This window comes from Micropterus salmoides, unplaced genomic scaffold (genome assembly GCF_014851395.1).
Source record: "Micropterus salmoides isolate LMB-PRFRI ecotype aquatic unplaced genomic scaffold, ASM1485139v1 Ms_hic_scaffold_10, whole genome shotgun sequence".
Taxonomy (NCBI): Eukaryota; Metazoa; Chordata; class Actinopteri; order Centrarchiformes; family Centrarchidae; genus Micropterus; species Micropterus salmoides.
In genome coordinates this window covers 1075865-1098698 of record NW_024040041.1, presented here as the reverse complement: position 1 = coordinate 1098698, position 22834 = coordinate 1075865, and the positions used below count along the sequence as shown (strand labels likewise).

General features: G+C 42.8%; 1 protein-coding gene across 1 annotated transcript in view; it reads left to right on the top strand.

The window, feature by feature from the left end:
- The first annotated feature begins 17271 nt into the window (after positions 1 to 17271).
- The window catches only part of LOC119918404 (potassium voltage-gated channel subfamily C member 1-like), a 128301-nt gene continuing 122738 nt past the window's right edge, over positions 17272 to 22834 (top strand). Inside the window, exon 1 of the mRNA XM_038739145.1 lies at positions 17272 to 18019. Coding sequence (XP_038595073.1) covers positions 17477 to 18019 — 543 coding nt within the window. The 5' untranslated portion in view covers positions 17272 to 17476. The remainder of the gene's footprint in view (positions 18020 to 22834) is intronic.

Here is a 22834-nt window from a genome sequence, read left to right as displayed (position 1 = left end):
AGCACCGCGACCAACTGTGGGAATGGGACCAGAGATAAAAACGGACTTTCCACACTGCTTTAAAAAGTTAAAAAGACGGTTAAAATCTGGTTTTGTCAGCTCAGACTGCTGAAGAGCTGTGTCATTTGTTCCCACATGGACTATCACTCTTGTGATGGAGGATGGGAGTGATGGGAGCGACAAGCTTTAGTACTTGTTTATCTCTCTTTTAGATTCCATTGGCTTCTCTCAGAGTGTTCATGAACCAACTCACTGTTTTAATCACACCCTCAACCTTGTTCTGGTAAATGGTATTGAAATTGAACATTTATTAGTGTTCCCACAGAATCCCTCTTTATCTGACCACTGTTTGATAACTTTTGAATTTGTATTGCTGAACTACATGCCATTGGGCAAAAATTTTTATACAAGATGTCTGTCTGACAGTGCTGTAGCTAAATTTAAGGATGCGATTCCATCAGCTGTAAATTCATCATCAAGTCATAAAGTAACGGAGGATGCTAATTTCAGTCCCTCCCAAATCGATCATCTTGTTGATAGTGCTGCAGACTCACTGCAAATGACACTTTAAAAATGAAAATAAAACAAAGACGATTAGCTCCATGGTATAATACTGAAACTCGCATATCGCGGACACATGATAGGAATTGCCGTTTCACCAAACTGGAAAATTCTCGTTCAATTTGAACAACCCCAGGTTTCTTTTCAGCACTGTAGCCAGGCTGACAGAGAGTCACAGCTCTATTGAGCCAAGTATTCCCATAGCTCTCTGTAGTTACGACTTCATGAGCTTCTTTAATGATAAAATTCTAACTATTAGAAACAAAATTCACCAAGACCTGCCCTCAACTGGCACCAACTTATCTCCAAACTCAGGAACCTTAGAAACAGCTGTAGAACCAGATATATGTTTAGACTGTTTTGCTACCCTCAATCTTTACCAACTAACTTCAATAATTTCTTCATCTAAACCATCAACCTGCCTCTTAGACCCCATCACGACTAGGCTGCTTAAAGAAGTTTTACCTTCAGTCAGCACTTCTCTACTAGATTTGATCAATCTATCTTTATCAACAGGCTATGTACCACAGTACTTTAAAGTAGCTGTAATTAAACCTCTTCTGAAAAAGCCCAACCTTAATCCAGATGTTTTAGCCAACTATAGACCTATATCTAACCTTCCATTTCTCTCTAAGATCCTGGAGAAAGCAGTCGCCAAACAGCTGTGTGACTTTCTACATAGCAATAGTTTATTTGAGAATTTTCAGTCAGGATTTAGAGCTCATCATAGCACAGAGACAGCACTGGTGAAAATTACTAACGACCTCCTAATTGCATCAGACAAAGCACTTGTCTCTGTACTGGTTTTATTAGATCTTAGTGCTGCTTTTGACACCATTGACCATCAGATCAGATCAGACCGCTCTAAGTTGGTTTAAGTCCTATTTATCAGCTCAATTTCAGTTTGTACATGTTAATGATGAGTCCTCCACGCATGCGAAAGTTAGTCATGGAGTTCCACAAGGATCTGTGCTTGGACCAATCCTCTGCTTCCTTTAGGCAATATTATCAGGAAACATTCCTTAAACTTTCATTGTTAAATGCTCTGTACTTGTACAAGTCTTTTCGGCCACTCAAAGCACAAATCTGCATTCACCATTCACACACTGAGCCTAAGTGCTCAAACAGAAACTTCACACACATTCATACACTGGTGGAACAGCCGGGATTGAACCGCCAATCTTCCGATTAACAGCCAATCCGCACTACCTCCTGAGCTACAGCCGCCTGCATGTGCATGTTCTGCAGATGATACTACTCGATATATCTATTTATATAGCCAGATGAAACTCATCGTTAGCTAAACTTCAAATGTGCCTTCAGGATGTTAAAACCTGGATGACCTGTAATTTTCTAATGTCTGTCTGACACATGTTCATCAGCACTGACCTACAGAGCCTGGCCAGTTCTGATGAATCACATTTTCTTTTACATCACGTAACGGATTACTTTTCCAAACCAGTAATATTATTACAGTTACTAATGCTGTCAAAACTGAAGTTATCGTTCTGGGGCCTAAGCACCTCCGTGATGCATTATCTAAAGATATAGTTTCCCTTGATGGCATCGCCCTGGCCTCCAGCACCAATGTGAGGAATCTTGGAGTTATCTTTGATCAGGACATGTCGTTTAAGTCTCACATTGAGCAAAAGTAATCCGTTACACTACTAGTTACTAGGAAAAGTAATATCATTACAGTAACGCAACGCTTACTGCCCAACACTGTTTGTGCCACACGCCTGAAGTTGGAGAGGTCGCATGAACCTCTCTTTTTCGGGGACAGAAAAAGATGCAACTCAACATCAGGTGTGCAGATTTCTGCCTTCATAGTAACAAGCCCTGGGTTACACCATTTGGAGTTGACAAAGACAGCAAGCCCTGTGTAGTTGTGTTTGAGCACTTAGGCTCAGTGTATAAATGTGTGTGAAAGGTGAATACAATGTAATATAACAGCGCTTTGAGTGGTCGGAAGACTAAAAGGGCGCTTTACAAATACAGAGCATTTACATTTACAGATCCAAGTAACATCTACGTGAATCGCAGGACCCAAGGTTTCACAGCGGAACATTGCTCAAAGCCATGTGTTCCCCAGGTAAGCGATCCACGTGATGTAAAAGAAAATGTGATTCATCAGAACTGGCCAGGCTCTGTAGGTCAGTGCTGATGAACATGTGTCCATTGTAGGTGCTTTGGGGCGGCTGTGGCTCAGGAGGTAGAGCAGGTTGGCTGTTAATCGGAAGGTCGGCGGTTGAATTCCCGGCTCCCCCTGGTTGTGTGTCGAAGTGTCCTTGGGCAAGATACTAAACCCCAAATTGCCCCTGGCGGCTGTTCTGCCAGTGTATGAATGTGTGTGAATGATAGTTTCGGCTTGAGCACTTAGGCTCAGTGTATGGTGAATGCAGATGTAGTGTAAAAGCGCTTTGAGTGGTCAAAAAGACTAGAAAGGCGCTATACAAATACGAAGCATTTACATTTACTTTCGGCAGTGGACAGGGGTCTGCATTGGCACCCTGACTGGTCTGCAGCCACACAGCCCCATACACAATAAATTGTGATACTCTGTGTGTTCTGACACCTTTCTATCAGAACCAGCATTAACTTTTTCAGCAATTTTGTCTACAGTAGCACATCTGCTGGATCAGACTACACGGGACAGCCTTCGGTCCCAACGAGTGAGCCTTGGCTGGCCGGTAGTTCACTGATTTTCCTTCCTTGGGCCACTTTTTAATAGGTACTGACACTGCAGACTGGGAACACCTCACAGCAGTTTCTTTGCTTTGACCCATGTCTATCGCATTACAATTTGGCCCTTGTGAAAGTTGCTCAAATCCTTATGTTTGCCCATTTTTCCTGCTTCTAGCACATCAGCTTTGACACAATGTTCACTGACAGGTTACATGGTAACAAGATAATTCGTGTTATTCACTTCACATGTCAGTGGTCATAATGTTATGGCTGATATGTATCTTAGATACTCATTTACTAACACTATACCTTATCTTATAGCTTAAAATGTTTTAAAATGTGATAACACATTTTTCTTCTATAGGAAACATTTCTTGTTACAACATCACTCTATCTTACAGAAAATACTGGTTATAACCAGTAAAAAGTTTAGCCTACATCACCTTGAAAAAAACTTTGACCTCTCCTTTAATTGTTTCCTCTCATTCCTCCGCATATGACAAACTACGCTCATCCTAAACTGCCACCTTTTTTTGCATTCGTCACAAACCAGATGAAGGACAGGAGGAGAGGAGGCAATGCATTGAGGGGAGCAGGGAGGAAACAAAGAGGTCAGAGGGGGCACACAGACTGTTAAAGAGAGAGAGAGCAGGAGGAGACAGAGCCGGGGTGAGGGAGGGGAGACTGCAGTGTTTTGGTCTCCTGCAGTTCTCTCTTTTGGCCGTTAGTTGTCCCGTGGTCCACACTGCAGTATAACAGATCCAAGAACACATGCAGAAACTGCACTGCACAGAGGGTGTATATTGGAGAGGGAAAGAGAGACATCCAGTTGTAACTGGATGTCCCTCTTTCCCTCTTTCCCTCTCCAACTTGCTCTGTTTCTGTTGCAACAACGCCTTTTATGCCCTTAATGTTCTTTTTAGGAAGGAACATTTTGGGAAATACACTTTATGGGTGTGAGATGTGAAGATTGACATCAATCTCATATCTAAGTGTTAAATTAGTCATATTATGCTAATTTTTAGGTTCATAATTTTATTTATGGGTTGTACCAGTATAGGTTTACATGGTTTCATTATTAAAAAAACACCATATTTTTGTCATACTGCACATTGCTGCAGCACCTGTTTTCAACCTGTGTGTTGAATGCTCCGTTTTAGCTATGTAGTGATGCATTGCACTTCTACAAGATCTTTGTTGGGGGTTGCACATGCACAATACCTAGTTTAGGACTACTAGCCAATCAGAAGCAGAGTAGGACAGGTCCTGAAAAGCCGGTTAACACGGCTTCGGTTCAGCTGTTAATGTTCCCCTTACCAGACTACACAAGCTGTTTTCCGGCAATGTTTTCTGTGGGACCCTTTGGGTGGACTTTAGGCTTCATTAGGCTTTCACTTTGCAAACCTATTTCATGCACAAAAAAAGATATATAACTCAGTAAATGAGAGACAAAAGACAAAAAGCATAATATGACCTCTTTAAGACTCTTGTGAGACTGTTTAAGGTGGAGGGTGCCATCCTGCTAGGAGTAGTACATAAAAGCGTAAAACTTGACAATTCCTGTTGCCACCGGGTGGTGCTATAACTTTGAGTGAATGTTGGCATAGGGATGTTTTCAGGATGGGACTGTTATCATACATGTAAACTATGGCACAGATATGAGCATGTACACTGAAGTTATAACAACTTCCTGTTTCATGGCGAATCATCGATTTTCAATGCCACGCAATGGACACGCATCGACAAAAACTCACAGATAGCACAACTTTTAACCATCAACGCCTTTAGATGGCACAGCCAACATTTTAAGTCAATCCAATTAATTCTGTTGGAGTTTGTTAAAGTACCTACCCTGTAAAAGGAGCTAAATTGCACATTCAAATGAAAATGACTGACTTCCTGTTGGGTTTTGGGTATGATTCCAAAATGCTTTTTTGTGCGTCTTGGGATGATACATGTGCCACAAAAGTTTCATTCTTTTGTTATTATTATTAACCACCTCACATTCCTCGTTTCCTCAGCTTATGTAGGATGTCAGCTGGGATTACACGTCTTTTAAAACCTCACTGGAGACATGCTATGTGCCAGCCTGTTTCAAAACCTTCACCATCATTCCTGTTCCCAAAAATCCAAGGACCAAAGGACTTAACGACTATAGACCTGTGGCCTTGACCTCTGTTGCTATGAAGTCTTTTGAGCGCCTTGTGTTGTCCCACCTCAAGTGCACTACAGACCCACTCCTGGACCCCCTGCAGTTTGCCTACAGAGCATCCATTGCAGTGCCACACATAGACAAACAACCAGTCATACTCACACTCACACCAGTCATACTCACACTCACACCTAAGGACAATTTTAGGGTCACCAATAAATGTAGTCTGCATGTCTTTGGATGGTAGGAGAAAGCCGGAGCACCCAGAGAGAACCCACGCAGACACGGGAAGAACATGCAAACTCCACACAGAAAGGCCAGGGCAACCGGTTTGAACCCGCAACCTTCTTGCTGTGAGGCGACAGCTAACCACTGCATCACCGTGCCACCCCCCTTGAAGAAGTATTAAATGCAATTAAAGCTATGCAATCTAACAAAGCCCCAGGCCCTATTGGGTTTCCGATTTTTTAAAACATTTATTGGTAAATTGGCACCGCTACTTTTATCCGTATTCAATGAATCTGTGGAAAGTGGTTCCTGCAGACCAATATCTCTGCTTAATGCTGATGGTGTTGGCTAAAGTAATTACATACTGCTTAGAGAATGTGCTTCCTCATATTATATCCGAAGAGCAAAACGGTTTTATAAAGGGACGTCAGTTGGTTTTTAATACCCCTACACTTTTCAATATAATTTACTCAAAACATTCGGTTGAACTTCCTGAACTAGTGATTTCTTTAGATGCTGAAAAGGCATTCAATAGGGTAGAGTGGGAGTACTTGTTTGCAGTCCTAAAGAAATTCGGATTTGGTGATAAATTAATTTTGTGGATTGACCTCCTTTATTCGTCCCCAGGCCAGTGTCCATACCAATGATGTTTATTCTGATTATTTTGCCCTTGAACGTGGATGTCGCCAAGGTTGTCCTTTATCAACTTTGTTCTTTGCCATTGCTATCGAGCCACTGTCTGTTATATTAAGATCTCCCCCCTTATTGAAAGGAATCACCCGTAATGGAATTGAATATAAATTATCGCTGTATGCGGATGATTTGTTATTGTATATAACTGATCCTACACTGTCTATCCCTGCTGTTTTTATTTTACTCTGGAGAATTTCAACACCTTTTCAGGTTATAAGTTAAATTTGGGGAAAAGTGAGTGTTTTCCCATTAATACTGCAGCATGTGATATTACACAGTCAGATTTACCTTTTCAATTTAGTCCGTCTGGGTTTAAATATGTATTAATGTGACTGGTTCTTTATCTAACCTTGCATCTGCTAATTTCACTCCCCTTATCTCAAAGACATTCATATATTCAAAGATGGGGTCACCTCCACCTTTCATTAATCGGCAAGATCAATGTTGTTAAAATGAATATTTTACCCAAATTTTTATTCCAGTCAATTCCTCTTTTTCTGCCAAAACATTTTTGACTCACTGGATAAGATAATTTGTTCTTTTATTTGAAATCACCTAGGGTTCATAAAACCTTACTGCAGAGATGCAAACTTAGTGTAGGACTTGCATTACCTAACTTTCTAACTTACTAATGGGCTGCTCACATCCATAAACTTTGCTACTGGTTAAAATCTCCTGGATCCTCTTGGTGTAAATTGGAACTATCATCCTGTAGGGGATCTTCTATACCTGCTCTACTTTATTCCTCTTTACCGACAAAACCCTCTCTATATACTGATAATCAATTGGTTCTTAACACACTCAAAACTTTCAATTTGTAACAGCATCTTCCCTGGCTCCTTTATATAACAACCATTGATTTCCTCCATCACTCTCAGACTCGACATTTTCTGCGTGGTATGACAAGGGTCTTACACAAATCAGATATTTATATGTAGATTGTGTCTTTGATAGTTTTGACAATTTGTCATCTCGCGATGACCTCCCTGTTACTCATCTGTTTCACTATTTTCAAATTCGCAATTTTGTGGCTATGTGTTTCCCTAATTTCCCCTCTATACCTTCAGAACAGGGGTGGGAAACCGTGCTTTCATTTGTTCCTTATCACAGAGGAATCATTTCAAAGATGTATGACAGTATCTTAGCTTTTAGCAACCGCTCTAATGCTAAACTAAACTATACATGGGAATCGGAACTGGGAATACAAATACATGAGGACTCCTGGGAACAAGCCATAGAGAGGATACGATCTACCACCTCTTTTGCTCGTCTTGGATTTATTTAATTTAATGTCATATACAGAGCACATTTTCCAAGTCTAGACTCTCTGAATTGTATCTGGAAGTGGACGATAAATGTGGTAAATGCCATGGCCCTTCCTGTCACCTTAGCCACATGTATTTTCTTTGCCCTGATCTGAAATGTTTCTGGGCAGGTTATTTTACTATTATGTCCTCTGTTCTTGGGGTAAATCTCCAGCTTTGCCCTGTGATTGCCATATTTGGGATCTCTGACCCCTCACTTGTACTTAACCCTACACAGAAGGACATTATAGCTTTCACATCCTTGCTAGCAAGACGTTCGTTTTTGCTATATTGGAAGTCGGCCAAATATCCCTCCATCTCCCAGTGGCTCAAAGACAACATGTTTTTGAGGTACTGCCCAATTGAATGTGTGCCTGTTATTGTTGTACCTTTTTATATTGCATAAGTAATCATATGTGTGTTGGTCATGATGAGCTGAGATGGGTGTGGTTGTGGGGTTGTTTATTGTTTATTACACGGTACAATAAAAAAAAAAAAAATTCTACATTCTTATCTGAGTGTTTTTGTTTTGTGTGTTTTTTTTCTCTCTCTTGGTTCTCGTTTTTATGTGTGTGTATATATGTGACCGTTTACATCTGCATATATGGTGGGGGTTTTTTAAAGGAAAAGGTAAACTATTTCTGTGACTGGAAGTATTATATATATTTTTTTCCAATAAAAATATTTTGAGGAAAAAAAATACACAAAACGGGTTCAGCAGCGTTTCCAAACTTCTCCGTTTTAGGTCTTCGTTTTCGCCGTGTTAGTCTGGACGGGAGGTGCGAATGTAGCAAAAGGTCTCCGTTTTAATTAGAAAACGCAGTAGTGTGGATGGGACCTGAGTTGTAAAGTGTACCTCCACCCAATATTGTATAGTTTGGCATGGAGGTTCTATAGTAGAGCCTTACAAAGTCTTTGGTGTCGCAGAATACTCACCCCTTCTCTGGTTGTCTAGGGTGAGGGGCACTTTGATTCAGGCTGTCACTACTAGTGGTGTGGTGTATAATAAGACAACAAACAACACGAAAACACCTCACTGTTCTAGTGTTCACAATTTTGATTTCTAATAAACCACACTTAATGTTGTTGAGAAGGAATGGTAGTAAGCACAGTTTCATTATACCTGTGCATTACATTATTTCTCTGATGATATGGTAGTGTTTACTTCAGACCATGTGACAGACAACAACTGTTTGGGACTGTACTGGATGAGACAAGGAGGTGGAATCCAAAACTAACTGAAAACACAGGCAGAAATCTCACCACAAATCCACACAAATATTAATTTCAGCACCTCTGATAAAATGCAGCTCACAGTCCCAAACAGATCAAGTAAGCAGCGCACTAGCTGTCACTCAGGAAGATCTGAGCCGCCACACCGCCACAGATATTACCTGAGCTTACTGGTGGCTGTGTGTGTGTGTTTATGTTGTTTGTGATACCAGTGCTAGCACCGATCACCACAAACATCTTCAACGATAATTTCACCCACACTATCTGTCAAGCTGATATTGTGAGACACGTTTCACCTCAACGAGAAATATCGCAAGATGTTGTGGCACAAAATTAAAAAAAAATAAGCCTCCCCACCACATTCAACCTACATGCACGAAATGTTTTGGGAACATGTGTGTCTTAATATGATGTCCGTGGCGTGGAGGTGAAGTTTGAGGCTTCACCATGAAAAAGGAAGTTGTTGTAACTTCATTGTGCATGCTCAGATCCGTACCAAGTTTCACATGTTTGAGTCAGGTCCTGAACAACAGCAAATATTCACTCAATGTCATAGCTTCACCTACTGGCAACAGGCAACAATTAGCTTGTGTTCTGTAGCACCACCTAGGGGACAAATGATGTGACATTTAAGTCCTTTGTGACCAGTCCAACACGCTCATTAATTTAGGGCCGCATCTCATGAATTCCTGCCACTACGTGATGCGAGGGACCGTCCAATGCTGCTTGCAATATGGACAGCATTATTAGTACTATTATTCATTGTCATTAATATTTAAATTATATTACCTCTACCATTGATCTGTCCAGGATGTACCCTTGTACCCTTTCGCCTGATGTCAGCTGAGATTGGCTCCAGCCCCCCGCGATCTTGTACGCAGGATAAGCGGTTGACGATGGATGGATGGATGGATGGATGGATTTCTGTGTTTTCTTTTCTCCTGCTCTCTCTCTCTCTGTCATTCGCACTCTCTCCCCCCTCTCTCAACTGTTTTTTTTTATTACAACTGCAATTAATGAATTAATGAAATTAAACTGAAGCCCCCTCCATGCTACAGTCGCAGAAAAATTATAAACAGATATTCATATATTTACAAGAATAGAATATCTATTAACACAATATCAATTAAATTTGCCAGTCAGATTCATTTGCATGGTTGTGTTGAATGCTCAGCTTATATCAACAAACTGCATTCTGTCATCTCAAGGTCTGAAAATAACCTATTATATATAAATGTTGAACTATTCCTTTAAAATAAGAATCCATCTGTCTTTCTCTCTGTTAAAAGATCTCGCTCTACCACTTTCTATAATTATAAAAACAGCTCTCTCTGTTCGTTGTGAATGCTGAACAGTGTTCTCTGATTTTTGCTTGCTGCACCGTTCTCATCCCCTACCCAGAACACACACACACACACACACACACACACACACACACACACACACCCCGACACGCACGCATGCACACACACATACACACACATACACGCACGCGCGCACACACACACACACTTTCCTGTTTTTTTTCCCGCTAAGTCAGCACACCACCAATTTATCACTGTCTCTTTCTGCCACATCTCTCTCTCTCTCTCTTCTCTTACTGTTTCCCCCTCAAATTCAACTTTTTTAGCATGACAATCTTTAGTACAGTATTGCCAAAGCAGGTTTGAAAATAAAAAAACATGTGGTTTGCTCGGCATTACTAAGCAATATAAAGTAAACAACACCATAAACACAATTGACCATATACAGTATCTCACAAAAGTGAGAACACCCCTCACATTTTTGTAAATATTTGATTATATCTTTTCATGTGATGACACTGAAGAAATGACACTTTGCTACAATATAACGCAGTGAGTGTACAGCTTGTGTAACAGTGTAAATTTGCTGTCCCCTCAAAATAACACATAACATTTTCACTTAGGGGTGTACTCTTTTTTTGTTGCCAGTGGTTTAGACATTAATGGTTGTGTGATGTTTTATTTTGATGGGACAGCAGGCCTCAGTTATTCACATAGACAGTATATTACTGGATGAAGCCACCACGCTGATTTGACTGGAGAGCAGTGAGGCCAGTTTTGGACCAATAAAATACTACTACAGGGCTACTTCCTGTTGGCACCAGCGTCTACTGCGCATGATCACGCAGCATAACTGTGGTTTGATGACGTAAAGCAACGGCAGAAACACCATAATTCTGGTGGCTGCATGGCTGCGCCAACAAAAAGTTTCATGGCTCAGTATGTTTGTCTGACTCGGATCATCACTGTTTAATCAGGCCACCTACAAGGCTCATCTGCCAAACACCAACACAGTGTTACTGATGGCTGAATAGTTTTTGTAGGTTCACTTGGAGTTTATAATTAAGCAATATGGTTACATCTCTCTCTCATTTTTGGGCCTATATGACACCTTCCATGCAGGCTTTGGTCGGCTTCATTGTTCCAACTGTGGCTTACCCACTTGGTTACTCACACCATACAGTTGTCATGAAGGGGGAACAAAACCAGTTTTTGTACCAGGCTGTTTATTTCTGCTGTAAAGTTAACGTAGGGGTCTATAGAGATTGACTCACTTTTGGAGCCAGCCTGGTGGCCAACAGTTTTTGGAACTTCCGCATTTGGCTTCATTTTCAAGGCATGGAGGTCACATCACATCTGATAATCAAAACTGAAAATGTTAGTCATAATCTTAATTGATCCTGTTGACACTCCTCTTTAACTGCTGAGGTAGGCTAACATTATAATTTCTCAGACTGACAGAACAAGCTGCTGCTCAGCTATGAATGCCCAAAGGTGAGTTTTAACTGAGGGATTCCAATAATGCTGCTATTGTAAGCTGTTGGCCAGTACTCAACTACTATCCAATTACAATTTACGAGGCTGAAAAATTATGTATTAATCAAAATCAGAATCATATTCAGCTTTATTGCCAGGTATGTGTACACATACGAGGAATTTGACTCTGGATTGTACATTGCTCACGATGTGCTTACTCATACAAAAATCACAATAATAAAAATAAGATAAAATCAGACACAGACTTCAGTGTAGACAACACAAATATACACACTATGAACAAAAACAATATAGACATATTGACAAATAGTGCAATGAAGCATAGTGCAAAAGATGCTGGAATAAATAAGTATTTTGTGCAGGAGTTATGACTTGAGGTAGGTGGATTTGGTATATAGTGTCTATAATATGACAATATAACAGTATGAACAGCACTGAAATAGAGAATGGTGTTGGCCAGTAAACAGGTGGCTGATTAGAGACAGAATTACTGGGTTATTGCACAGGAATTGTTCCTGACACCGTGAGTCAGAAATCAGCTGTTCATCAGACTGATGGCTTGTGGGAAGAAACTGTTCCTAAGTCTGTTGGTTTTGGCGTACAGTGCTCTGTAGCGCCTACCAGAGGGGAGGAGCTGGAACAGGTTGTGTCCGGGGTGAGATGGATCTGCAGTGATGTTTCCTGTTCGTTTCCTGACTGGAAATGTAAAAGTCCTGAATGGAGGGCAGGTTGGCACCGATGAGTTTTTTCTGCAGTCCTGACTGTCCGTTTTAGTCTGTCCCTGTCCTTTTTGGTGGCAGATCCAAACCAGACAGTGATGGACCTGCAGAGGACAGACTGGATGATGGCTGTGTAGAAGTGGATCAGCAGCTCCTTAGGCAGGTTGAGCTTCCTGAGCTGGCGCAGGAAGTACATCCTCTGCTGGGCCTTCTTGATGATGGTGTCAGTGTTGGGCTCCCACTTCAGGTCCTGGGAAATAGTGGATCCCAGAAACCTGAAGGATTCCACAGCAGACACAGGGCTGTTGAGTATGGTGATGGGGGGCAGAGTGGGGGGGCTCCTCCTGAAGTCCACGATCATCTCCACAGTTTTGAGCGTGTTAAGCTCCAGGTTGTTCTGACCGCACCAGAGAGCCAGCTGATCAACCTCCCCTCTGTAGGCTGATGACCGTCCTGGATGAGGCCGATGACCGTTGTGTCGTCAGTGAACTACAGGAGTTTGACAGATGGGTCTCCTGAGGTGCAGTCTTTGGTGTAGAGGGAGAAAAGCAGTGGGGAGAGCACACACCCCTGGAGGGCGCCAGTGCTAATAGTACGGGTGCTCGATGTGATGTTCCCAGTCAGGAAGTTTGTGATGCACTGACAGGTGGAGGCACAGTGAGCTGGGTGAGTTTGGTGCTGAGGATGTCCAGGATGATGGTGTTGAACGCTGAGCTGCAGTCCACGAACAGGATCCTTGCATTTGTCCCTGGAGAGTCGAGGTGTTGCAGGATGTGATGCAGTCCGAAGTTGACTGCATCATCCACTGACCTGTTGGGCAAACTGCAGGGGGGTCCAGCAGGGGGCCTGTAATGTCCTTCAGGTGGACCAACACCAGTCTTTCAAAGGACTTCATGACTACATGCCTATAGTCATTCAGTCCAGAGATGGAAGGTTTTTTGGGAGGGAGCAGGAGGGAACTTCACACAGCTCCAATGATCTGTTGAAGATCTGTGTGAAGATGGGGGCCAGCTGGTCCGCACAGATTTTCAGGCAGGATGAAGACACACCGTTGGGGCCAGGAGCCTTCCTGATCTTCAGCCTTTGGAAGAGGTGGCTCACGTCCTCTTCACAGATCTTGAGTGCAGGTGAGGGGTCAGAGGGGGAAGGTGACTGTTTGAAGATGGTGTTGGAGCGGGGGAGAGGTGTGACTGTGGGCTTCTCAAACCTACAGTAGAAACCATTCAGCTCGTTGTTGAGTACCAGCAGAGTTGGAGGATGGTCTCCTGTAGTTGGTGAGCAGGCCTCTCCACACTGACGCAGGGTCGTTGGCTGCAAAGTTGTTATGCAGCTTTTCAGTTCAGCTCCTCTTTGCAGCTTTGACCTCTTTAGTCAGTGTGTTCCTGGCCTGGTTGTACAGGACTCTGTTCCCACTTCTGAAGGCCTCCTCCTTGGCCTGACGAAGCTGCCTGAGTTTTGCTGTGAACCAGGGTTTTTGGTTGTTGTATGTGCGGAAGGTTTTAGTCAAAAACTGATGTAAAATGTCACAGTGTCAGATAGTTCGTCCAGGTCAGTGACTGCAGCCTCAAAAACACTCCAGTCCGTGCAGTCAAAGCAGGCCTGTAACTCCAGCTTTGACTCATTGTTCCATCTTTTCACAGTCTGTACAACAGGTTTAGCAGATTTCAGTTTTTGCCTGTATGTTGGGATAAGATGGACCAGACAGTGATCAGAGAGTCCCAATGCTGCACGGGGGACAGAGTGATAGGCGTCCTTTAATGTAGTGCAGCAGTGGTCCAGTGTGTTAGTGTCCCTGGTGGGACACTTAATATGCTGTCTGTACTTTGGGAGTTCGTGGCTGAGGTTTGCTCTGTTGAAGGCCCCGAGAACAATGAGCAGGGAGTCTGGATGTTTTTTCTCCACGTTAGTTATCTGGTCGGCCAGGTGTAGTAACGCCTCACTAACACAGGCCTGAGGTGGAATGTAAACAGCGACCAGAACAAACGAGGAAAACTCCCACAGTTTACCGTTAATAATGTATGTATAATAATGTAATAACATGAATAATGTCTCTGTGAGGGCTGCATGATTTTTCCAACACTGTGACATCTGTGCACCAACCTTCGTTTATATAGAAACAGAATCTGCCTCCCCGTGTTTTTTCTGAAAGCTCCCTTTCGTGTTCCATAGCTCGGTGAAACAGAGGGCGGCAGATCTGTAGAAGTCTGAGTTAGTTAGTACTGTTGAGGAGAAGCAGTTCGTCCATTTTGTTGTCTAGAGAGCAAACATTGGCCAAGTGAATTAAAGGGAGCGCAGTGCGCTGTCCCAGTTTAACCAGCGCGCATGCGCCATTTCTGAAGGATCCCAAACAGAGCTGCTGCTCGTCCAACTAATAACTCCGGGAAAGTTCCGGGTTCGTTAGGGAGTGGTGGAATAGTGTGAGCAGTTGAAAGTCCAATATTTAAGAGCTCTTGGTAACATTTACCAGAGAGGGATGCAGAAAACAGCGTTAATAAACAAAAACACAAAATGCACTACGGAGCGTAATCCAGAGGCTGCTGTCTGCGGCGCCATCTTAGATATTTTTAAACTAGTATATCATGTATTGACCAACAGGCTTCAAACTCTGTTGGTCTTTGTGAACAGTGAACAGACTCAATCTTTGCAGACATTTTAAAGAACAAAACATTAAAATGATACAGATTGGGATTTCACTCCCTAAAGTCTTTGGCAGATCATATGGACAGCCTACAGTTTCATTTTGTAGTTTGGATAAATCATGAAATTAATTTTGATACATCTGATAAAATATAATTAATGAGAAGCCTGCAAAAAGCATTGAACATAGTCTGCATTGTGGATGGATGGGTCGACAAATCGTCTACCATTATTTGTTTCCAGTTTCCCATCAATGATCAAAGGTTTTTTTTAACAATGACCCTAAACTTAATCAAGCAGTTCTTAACCATGATGACAAAGGCTTACCTCTCCCAACACCCTATCCGTATAATTTCTCTTTTCTCTCATTCATGTTTCTGTCTGTTCTGTAGTTATCACCCCATGTTCCTCTTCTTTCCATTCATCTCATATACTCCTTTTCCCCTACCTTTTGATACACACACACACACACACACACACACACACACACACACACACACACACACACACCATGTGTATTGATGCAATTTCAAATAAACACAGTTCCCGTTGGCTTTTGTCTCATCCTATCCATGTGTGTACTTTGTGTGCATGTGTCCCCTCGTCTATCACTCTCATTCTGCAAAGAGCTGCGTAGCTCCTTAGTCAGCATATTAACTTAATTAACTGAGTGTGTGTACGGGTGTGTGTGTTTACATGTGCTAATGCAATGTCCATTTCTGTGAGGGTTTGTGAACAGGTCTGTGTTTATGAAATTGTGTGTGTGTGTGTGTGTGTGTGTGTGTGTGTGTGCTTGTGAGGAGCATGTGTGAAGGAGAGTACATGGGTTTATGTAAATTATACATTAAGCATTTTAGATGTTTCAAAAGAGATATTTTGAATTAATTGCATTTTCGACACGGTGCTGCAAGTTAAAAAGATATTTTTGCTGTATGTGCTGTTATTATAGGATATATAAAATGTAGCTGTATGAGGCAAAACATTTGTTAGAAAACAGAGGTGGACTGGCAGAATAATTCCAGCCAGGAATTTGACTCCATCCCAGGCCACCCTGTTTCTAGCAAACCACCAGACTGCTAATTTTGTAGACTAACCTTATTTGTTGATTTAACAGGTACCAAACTAGGTATAGATTTTCATCTCGGAAGAAAGCTATCCACATTACAAAATACAAACATTTGGGATGAGCCTATCTGAACAGAGTTTTGAAAGTACAGTATGTCCTTCCTCTAGAAATACACCAATCACAGCACATTACAAATGTACTAAAAATCTATTAGCCTACATTTTTTAAAAAGAGAAAGAGACCTAGCCTACACAGTTTGCTCAAATAATTGTCTCGACAGCATCAATCATATTAAATGTATCAAAAAACATAACACACACATTCACTGAACTTGAACATAAGCATCAACAATGAAAGTAAGTAGGCCTACAATGGAAGTCCAATGGAAGTCCAAGATGCTTCCGCCTCCTGTCTGAACCTTGCATAAGCCATGTTATGGCAGGATGCAACCCTGATATCACAGCAAAGCAAGTTATGGTAATCAATGAAAACACAACCAATGATAATACAATAATACAAACAAGAGAGCAGCTTTCATTGAAAGTAATTAACATGGAGTCCTTTGGGGCCTCAGCCATTCACTGAGTGGCACTTTATTTTGCTTTGCCTACTTGATAACCCTGCCTTGGGAGATGTTTTAGTGTACTTTTAGTCTGGGCCATTTTTTTCATGGTGTGGGCCCCTTGTTCCAATAAAGGGAAATCTTAAAGCTTCAGCATACAACAATATTTTACACAACAGCATTCTTCCAATTTAGTGTCAACAACTTGTGTTTGTCTCTTTCTTGTTTCAACATGACAAATACACATATCCAGCTCACTAAAGAAAGGGTTACACAAAGACATCAACCCTAACCACCTTTGGGATAAAGTGGAACAGCAAGTCCTTTCCATCCAACATCAGTGTTGACTTCACTAACTCTTGTGGCTGAATTGGAGCAAATCCCTGCAGCAATGCAGGTTCCAACATCTGGAGTAAAACCAGAAGAGTGGAGGCTGTTATAGTTCTTCCCAATAAATCTTATTTCTTAGCAGTTCAATCCATGAATGCAGCACCTGTTTTGACCTTAATGACATCAAATGATCAAATTATATGAATTCAGACAGTCGGTCGGCCGGCAAATCTATTGATTCATAAAATCTGCATCCCACATATTCTCTCTCTCTCTGTCTCTCTGTCTCTGTCATGCACCTTGCAGATATACTCTCTCACTTTCTCGCTCACACATAACGCAGACTCCTCCTTCCTCTGCTCCTCTCTCCTCCTCTCTGTTGGCCCTTTGACTCCTGGACGGGACGCTATAACAGTAACAGGGACAGGCGGTGGATGGGGAAGGGCAGCAGCGGCAGCAGCAGCAGTAGTTGGACGCACCGACCGAAGCATGCTCCAGCGCAGCCATGACTTGCTCGGCGTCAGATAGCGAGAAGATCGTGATCAACTGCGGCGGGATCCGACACGAGACTTACCGGAGCACTCTAAAGACGCTGCCGGGGACGCGCTTGTCTTGGCTGACCGAGCCCGACGCCTACAGCAACTTCGATTACGATCCCAAGTCCGACGAGTTCTTCTTCGACCGCCACCCGGCCACGTTCGCATTCATCCTCAACTACTACCGCACCGGCAAGCTCCACTGCCCCAACGATGTGTGCGGGCCGCTCTTCGAGGAGGAGCTCGCTTTCTGGGGCATTGATGAGACGGATGTGGAGGCGTGCTGCTGGATGAACTATCGGCAGCATCGCGACGCCGAAGAAGCCCTGGACAGCTTCGAGACCCCCGAGCCGGACGCACCCGAGGATGACCCGGCGCTCACCGGCGGAGCGGACGGCGACCTGAAGCGGCTGTGCATGCAGGAGGACGGCCGCAGGGCGACGTGGTGGGAGGTGTGGCAGCCCAATATGTGGGCGCTGTTCGAGGACCCCTACTCCTCCAAATACGCTCGGGTGAGTGGCCGAACAAGTGTTTATTCTATTCTTTGTTCCTTTTCGTTTCTCTGCGTTCTTGCGCCTTTCCTATTAATGAAGCGCGTTTTTTCTCTCTTTCTTTATTAAATTTCTTTCCCTCTCTGTTGCGCGCTGTCACAACCACGTCTGGCACTGTTTTGGCCACTGCGTATTGTTGCGCAAAAGTTCCCCTAAACTGTTTCAGAGTGGAAGGATGTCAAATTCACTGCAGTGTTTTTCTACATGTAGATGGATCTGCTTCCATTTTTTCTCTCCTTACCTCTATGAATTACATTCTGCTCATCACTCCTCTCCTCAGTTTAGTTACCCAGCTGCTGTTTTTCCTTTAAATCTCTCCCATTGATATCACTGTGTGAAGATTTAGCCACTGCTGATGCCCATTTGTCAGTCCATTCTCTCTTTGTCTCCCTCTCTTTCTGCCTGTCTCTCCAGTGCTATATGTGTGCACCAATAGTTTTAACATGACTTAATTAGGAAAACCCTAATCTGGGATCCATTTGGTTACTACAGTTCTTACTTGGTCACTACAATTGTTTCACAGTCCAATAATCAACTTAATCAACAAGTAAACGAAAGTGAAAAGTTGGCAGGTAGTCCCTGCTCCGTCCATATGTTCTGTCTCTTCTGGATGTTATTGATGCTGCTACAGTCCTTTAATCACCAGCCACCTTACACATCCAAAAAGTTGCTGGGTTTGTTTGTGCATGTGTAGGACAGCACATGCACATGAATGCATTAGTCTTTACCCATGAGTTACATGTGCTGGCATGGAGACTGGGTTTTGTGTCCCGTGGCAATCCAAATGGTAAAGGGGATGTACACCCTCGATATCTGCCTGGATTCTCCCAGAATATTTAAAACATGGTATATTAAGGGTGAGGGAGAGGGGTGCAGAGTTGTGCGCATGGCTTGGCAACGTAGTATGAGGGGTGGTATGGTGAGACAGACACAGACTAAAACATTGACCACTAGCGACGACGACTCCACACAGGAGTCCCCTCCCCCTGGCCTGGACTACGGCTGTCGTTGTAGGTCCATGTAGGTCCATGAGAGAACAGGTGATGTCAGGGAATAGTATAAAGCTATTGTTGGCTAGTGTGGGTTCTCCTTAGATTAGTTGATAATTAGTCACATAAGGCCATTTTCAGTTTTCACTTCCAAAATTATATAGGTGCTAGCTACCCTGACAGCCTTCTTAGTTTCATCCCTTTCCTCTCCCTGTGGTCAGTCTGCCACTTCTCACCTGTCTCTCCCTCTGCCTTCCTCTGCTGATTGTCTCTAAAAATCTATGGCTGTTTGCAGAGCCAGAGGCCAGTGCTGACCTGGATTATTGTGAGTTGAGGTGTATTTTCTGTGGAGTGCAATACGCACAGAGACAGCATATTGACTCAGTCGCTCTCTGTGACTTATGATGAAGACACACAATCAGAGACACACACACACACACACACACACACACACACGCAGTCTGACATGTGCATGTACTGTAGGGGCGCATGCATACACACCTTATGCACAAAATGCACATAAACATATCTATTTATCTCTCTATCTATCTTGATTTTCTGTTTGTTATATGTGAAATTATTAAATTCTTTCGTTATTAAAAATTAAAAATGATCATTATTAGATTGCAAGAGAGGCTAAACATGTGTCTAGCATTCATTCCTCAAGATGTTCTTATCTGGCAATTGGATTGTCCTGTTCTGAGGGAGGTAACAATGAATCTGTGGATGTCCATGCCCTGTAGCTCTGTCACAACTCTGCCATGGTTCCAAGGTGCACTGTGAGCATTTTTCAAGCAGCTCACCTTCAAGCAGACTGTACCTTCAGCATTTTTGTATGGGCTACAAAAAGAATCCCTCTGTAAACAGCTTATCAATGAACAAGTGGGGAAAAGTATATTCTTGTATGGAAAAAGTCAACAACTCACTGCCTGCATGATGTATGTTTTCTAGATGTTCTCAGCATGCTAAATTACTTGAGAGTGTCTTTGTACATGTACTTTTCATGTACAGGAGGAGTCATAAATGTGCAGGTAGTTGCCAGTAGGTTTATGAGGCATGTCTGCTCATTTCAAGGGATGCAGAACCACAAATTTACACCAAATTATGAAGAAAAAAGGGAATTTTGGAATCAGTGTGAATCTATGGACAGACACAGTTCTTATTGTCATGTCTTATCTTCTTGTATTTAGCTTGTTGATACAGATGTTTTTGACCATGCGTGCCTCGTGGAGCTTTTTCATGGATAAAATAATAAGAAGTTAAGTGGCAACCAAACATTTTTGTCATGGAGGTGACTTTGTGTTGCAGTGTTGCAGTCAGTAGTTTTGGTGCCAGCACGGTGACTTAGAGATAGGTTGGAAGGGGTGGTGGGGGATGGCTAGCGCAACGGCAACAGCAGCGGCAGCTTTCAGTGAGAAAGCGATGGAAATCAATAACTGGATAACTGGTTCAATTTATGCATCTGTCCATTAAGTATATGAAACATCCTTTTAAAGGTAGCACGGCTTTCCATTGCTTTCTGTTTTCTTCTTCTCTTCTACTCTACATCTGTACAGTCCTCCTTCTGTTCCTTTTCTTCTGGTTATTAGTACTGTCAGCTTGTGCTGCTTTATTACCACAACTTCAGAGCTGAGAGCTGGATTGCTTATTATCGCTATTCAGCCCCCCCAACCCCCTCCACGTCCTCTCCCACCCTCTATCCATCCATTCCTCCTCTACCCCCCTTCCTCTCCAGCTCTCTGCTTGTGCTATAGCGTAACACTGCAGTCCCCGTAGTAGCTGACTGCGCTGTAGTCTGCTGCAGAGGAGGGAGAGAGACACAGAGGGATGGGAGGGGGTGACAAGATGAGAGGTGTTTTGGTGAGGGGAGGGGGGTGAATTCAGAGTAAGAAGCAGTAGAGGAAGAATAGGCTGGGGGTCACTTTCTACACCTCCTTGTTTTTGTTCCCGCTGCCCCTCGTTTTTTCCTTTTCTGCTGCGCTCAGCAGGCTGGGATGCTCAAATCCTTTTATTGATCGGGCAGTACGTCTCGGCTCACCTCATTCAGGTGGATGTCTCTGCTGAACGGTGTTCTTTTGTAAGCAAAACCTTCCCACACACACCTCTTTCTCGCTCTCTCTCTCCATCATTTCACACAGCGGGTGTGATGGCAATTCCAAGTCCCTCAAGGAGAGAAACAAATACGAGCACAAATAAACATACACGCACCTATGCTTACACATACAATTGTGGCACTGTCACTGTCATTTTGACCTAATTTTTAGAGGCTCAGTTGCACATGAGAGTTATTCACACATTATTCGTGGGTTCATCATTATTATAATGTGATATCATGCTGGAGTGTAATAATTGACGTCCTGCAGTTAACATCAAAACCTCCAGCAGCCGTTCTACTGGCAGGGAGATAATAAGATAAGGTGTTGTTGGATACAATTGTTTTGGTAAATTATAAAATTAACAATGGATTAAAATAACATGTGTAACACTGAAGGTTTCGCATATATTGACACACCCACAGAGAAGTCTCACCAACTCTGCAGTCCCCCTCAGCACTACAGACCTTTTTAACCTCAGCAAACTGCTGCAAAGAGCATACAGTACAGGCACAGTTAGAGACTAGCTGGTGAACATAGTGGAGCATTTAGCTATAGATGTTGAAATACTTAACCTAAAGTAATTGATAAAAGAGCTATTAATGGATAAATGGTTTAATTATTCAGCTTCTGCAACTCTAGCTTCTGACACCAGCTCTGTGCTCGACACATAGAGATGAGATTGATTGATTCATTTTGTCATCTCAATGTTCAGGAACAAAAGCAAAGCAGAGTCCATAAGCCAAACTGTTGAACTATTCCTTTAAGAGGAATAGGTGTGACAGAGGGTCAGTGGGTGGAAACTGGCCACATCTATAAACCGATTCACCCCAAAACAATGACTTAAGCCAGTGTTATTTATGGAGCAGGTACATTGCTTTTGACCTTTAGATTGGAACATGTCGCTTGACGGTAACATCACTGCAAGATCTCAATGCCTTTGCAGCTAAACAATGGCAACCAGGTGATGACAATTACACACTCTAGCTGTTTTTAAAATGTTCCTATTTAGTACTCTTCTGATATTTTCAGTGTCTTTCCTCCTGTTTTTAAAACATTAAGCACAGGTCTCTCTCCCCCTCCCTCTCTAGTGGTTTTGTTGTGCTATAGGCAATATATCCACCAGGGTCCCCCTTCCCCCTCTGTGCTTTTCAGGATAATGCTGCGACAGAGCTTTCTTTCTCTACTTGTCGCCAATCACAGGAGAGAGAGACTGAGAGAGAGATAGAAGTGAGAATGTAAGAGGAGAGGGTGCAAAGAGAGAAAGAGGGGCACCAAACTATAGTTGATGACTTGTCAAGAAATAAAGCGTTTAACCTCTGAGTGAGCTCCACTGTCCTCTTGCCTCACAGGGGTCAATAACACAGTCAGTAAGCACATACACATATACATATACTCACAGGCTAAATGCAGAGACACATACACAAAAGCAGCTAATTCTGCAGAGAAAATCGCATGTGCAGTAAGCCTAGCCTGGTACAGGCAGCAGATTACTGCAGAATGATCTGCTTTGACGTGCTGTGCAGTGCGTGTGTGAGCGTGTGTATGTGTGTAAGGGAGGTGAGAAATGCGGCTGATCTCCTTCTGCATTACTGCCTGGATTTGAACACCATTACTTCCTCACTATTTTGGTGCCTATGGCCCTGTTTACACAGCATTAACATGCGTCCTGGGTGATCTGATTACAAGTGGAC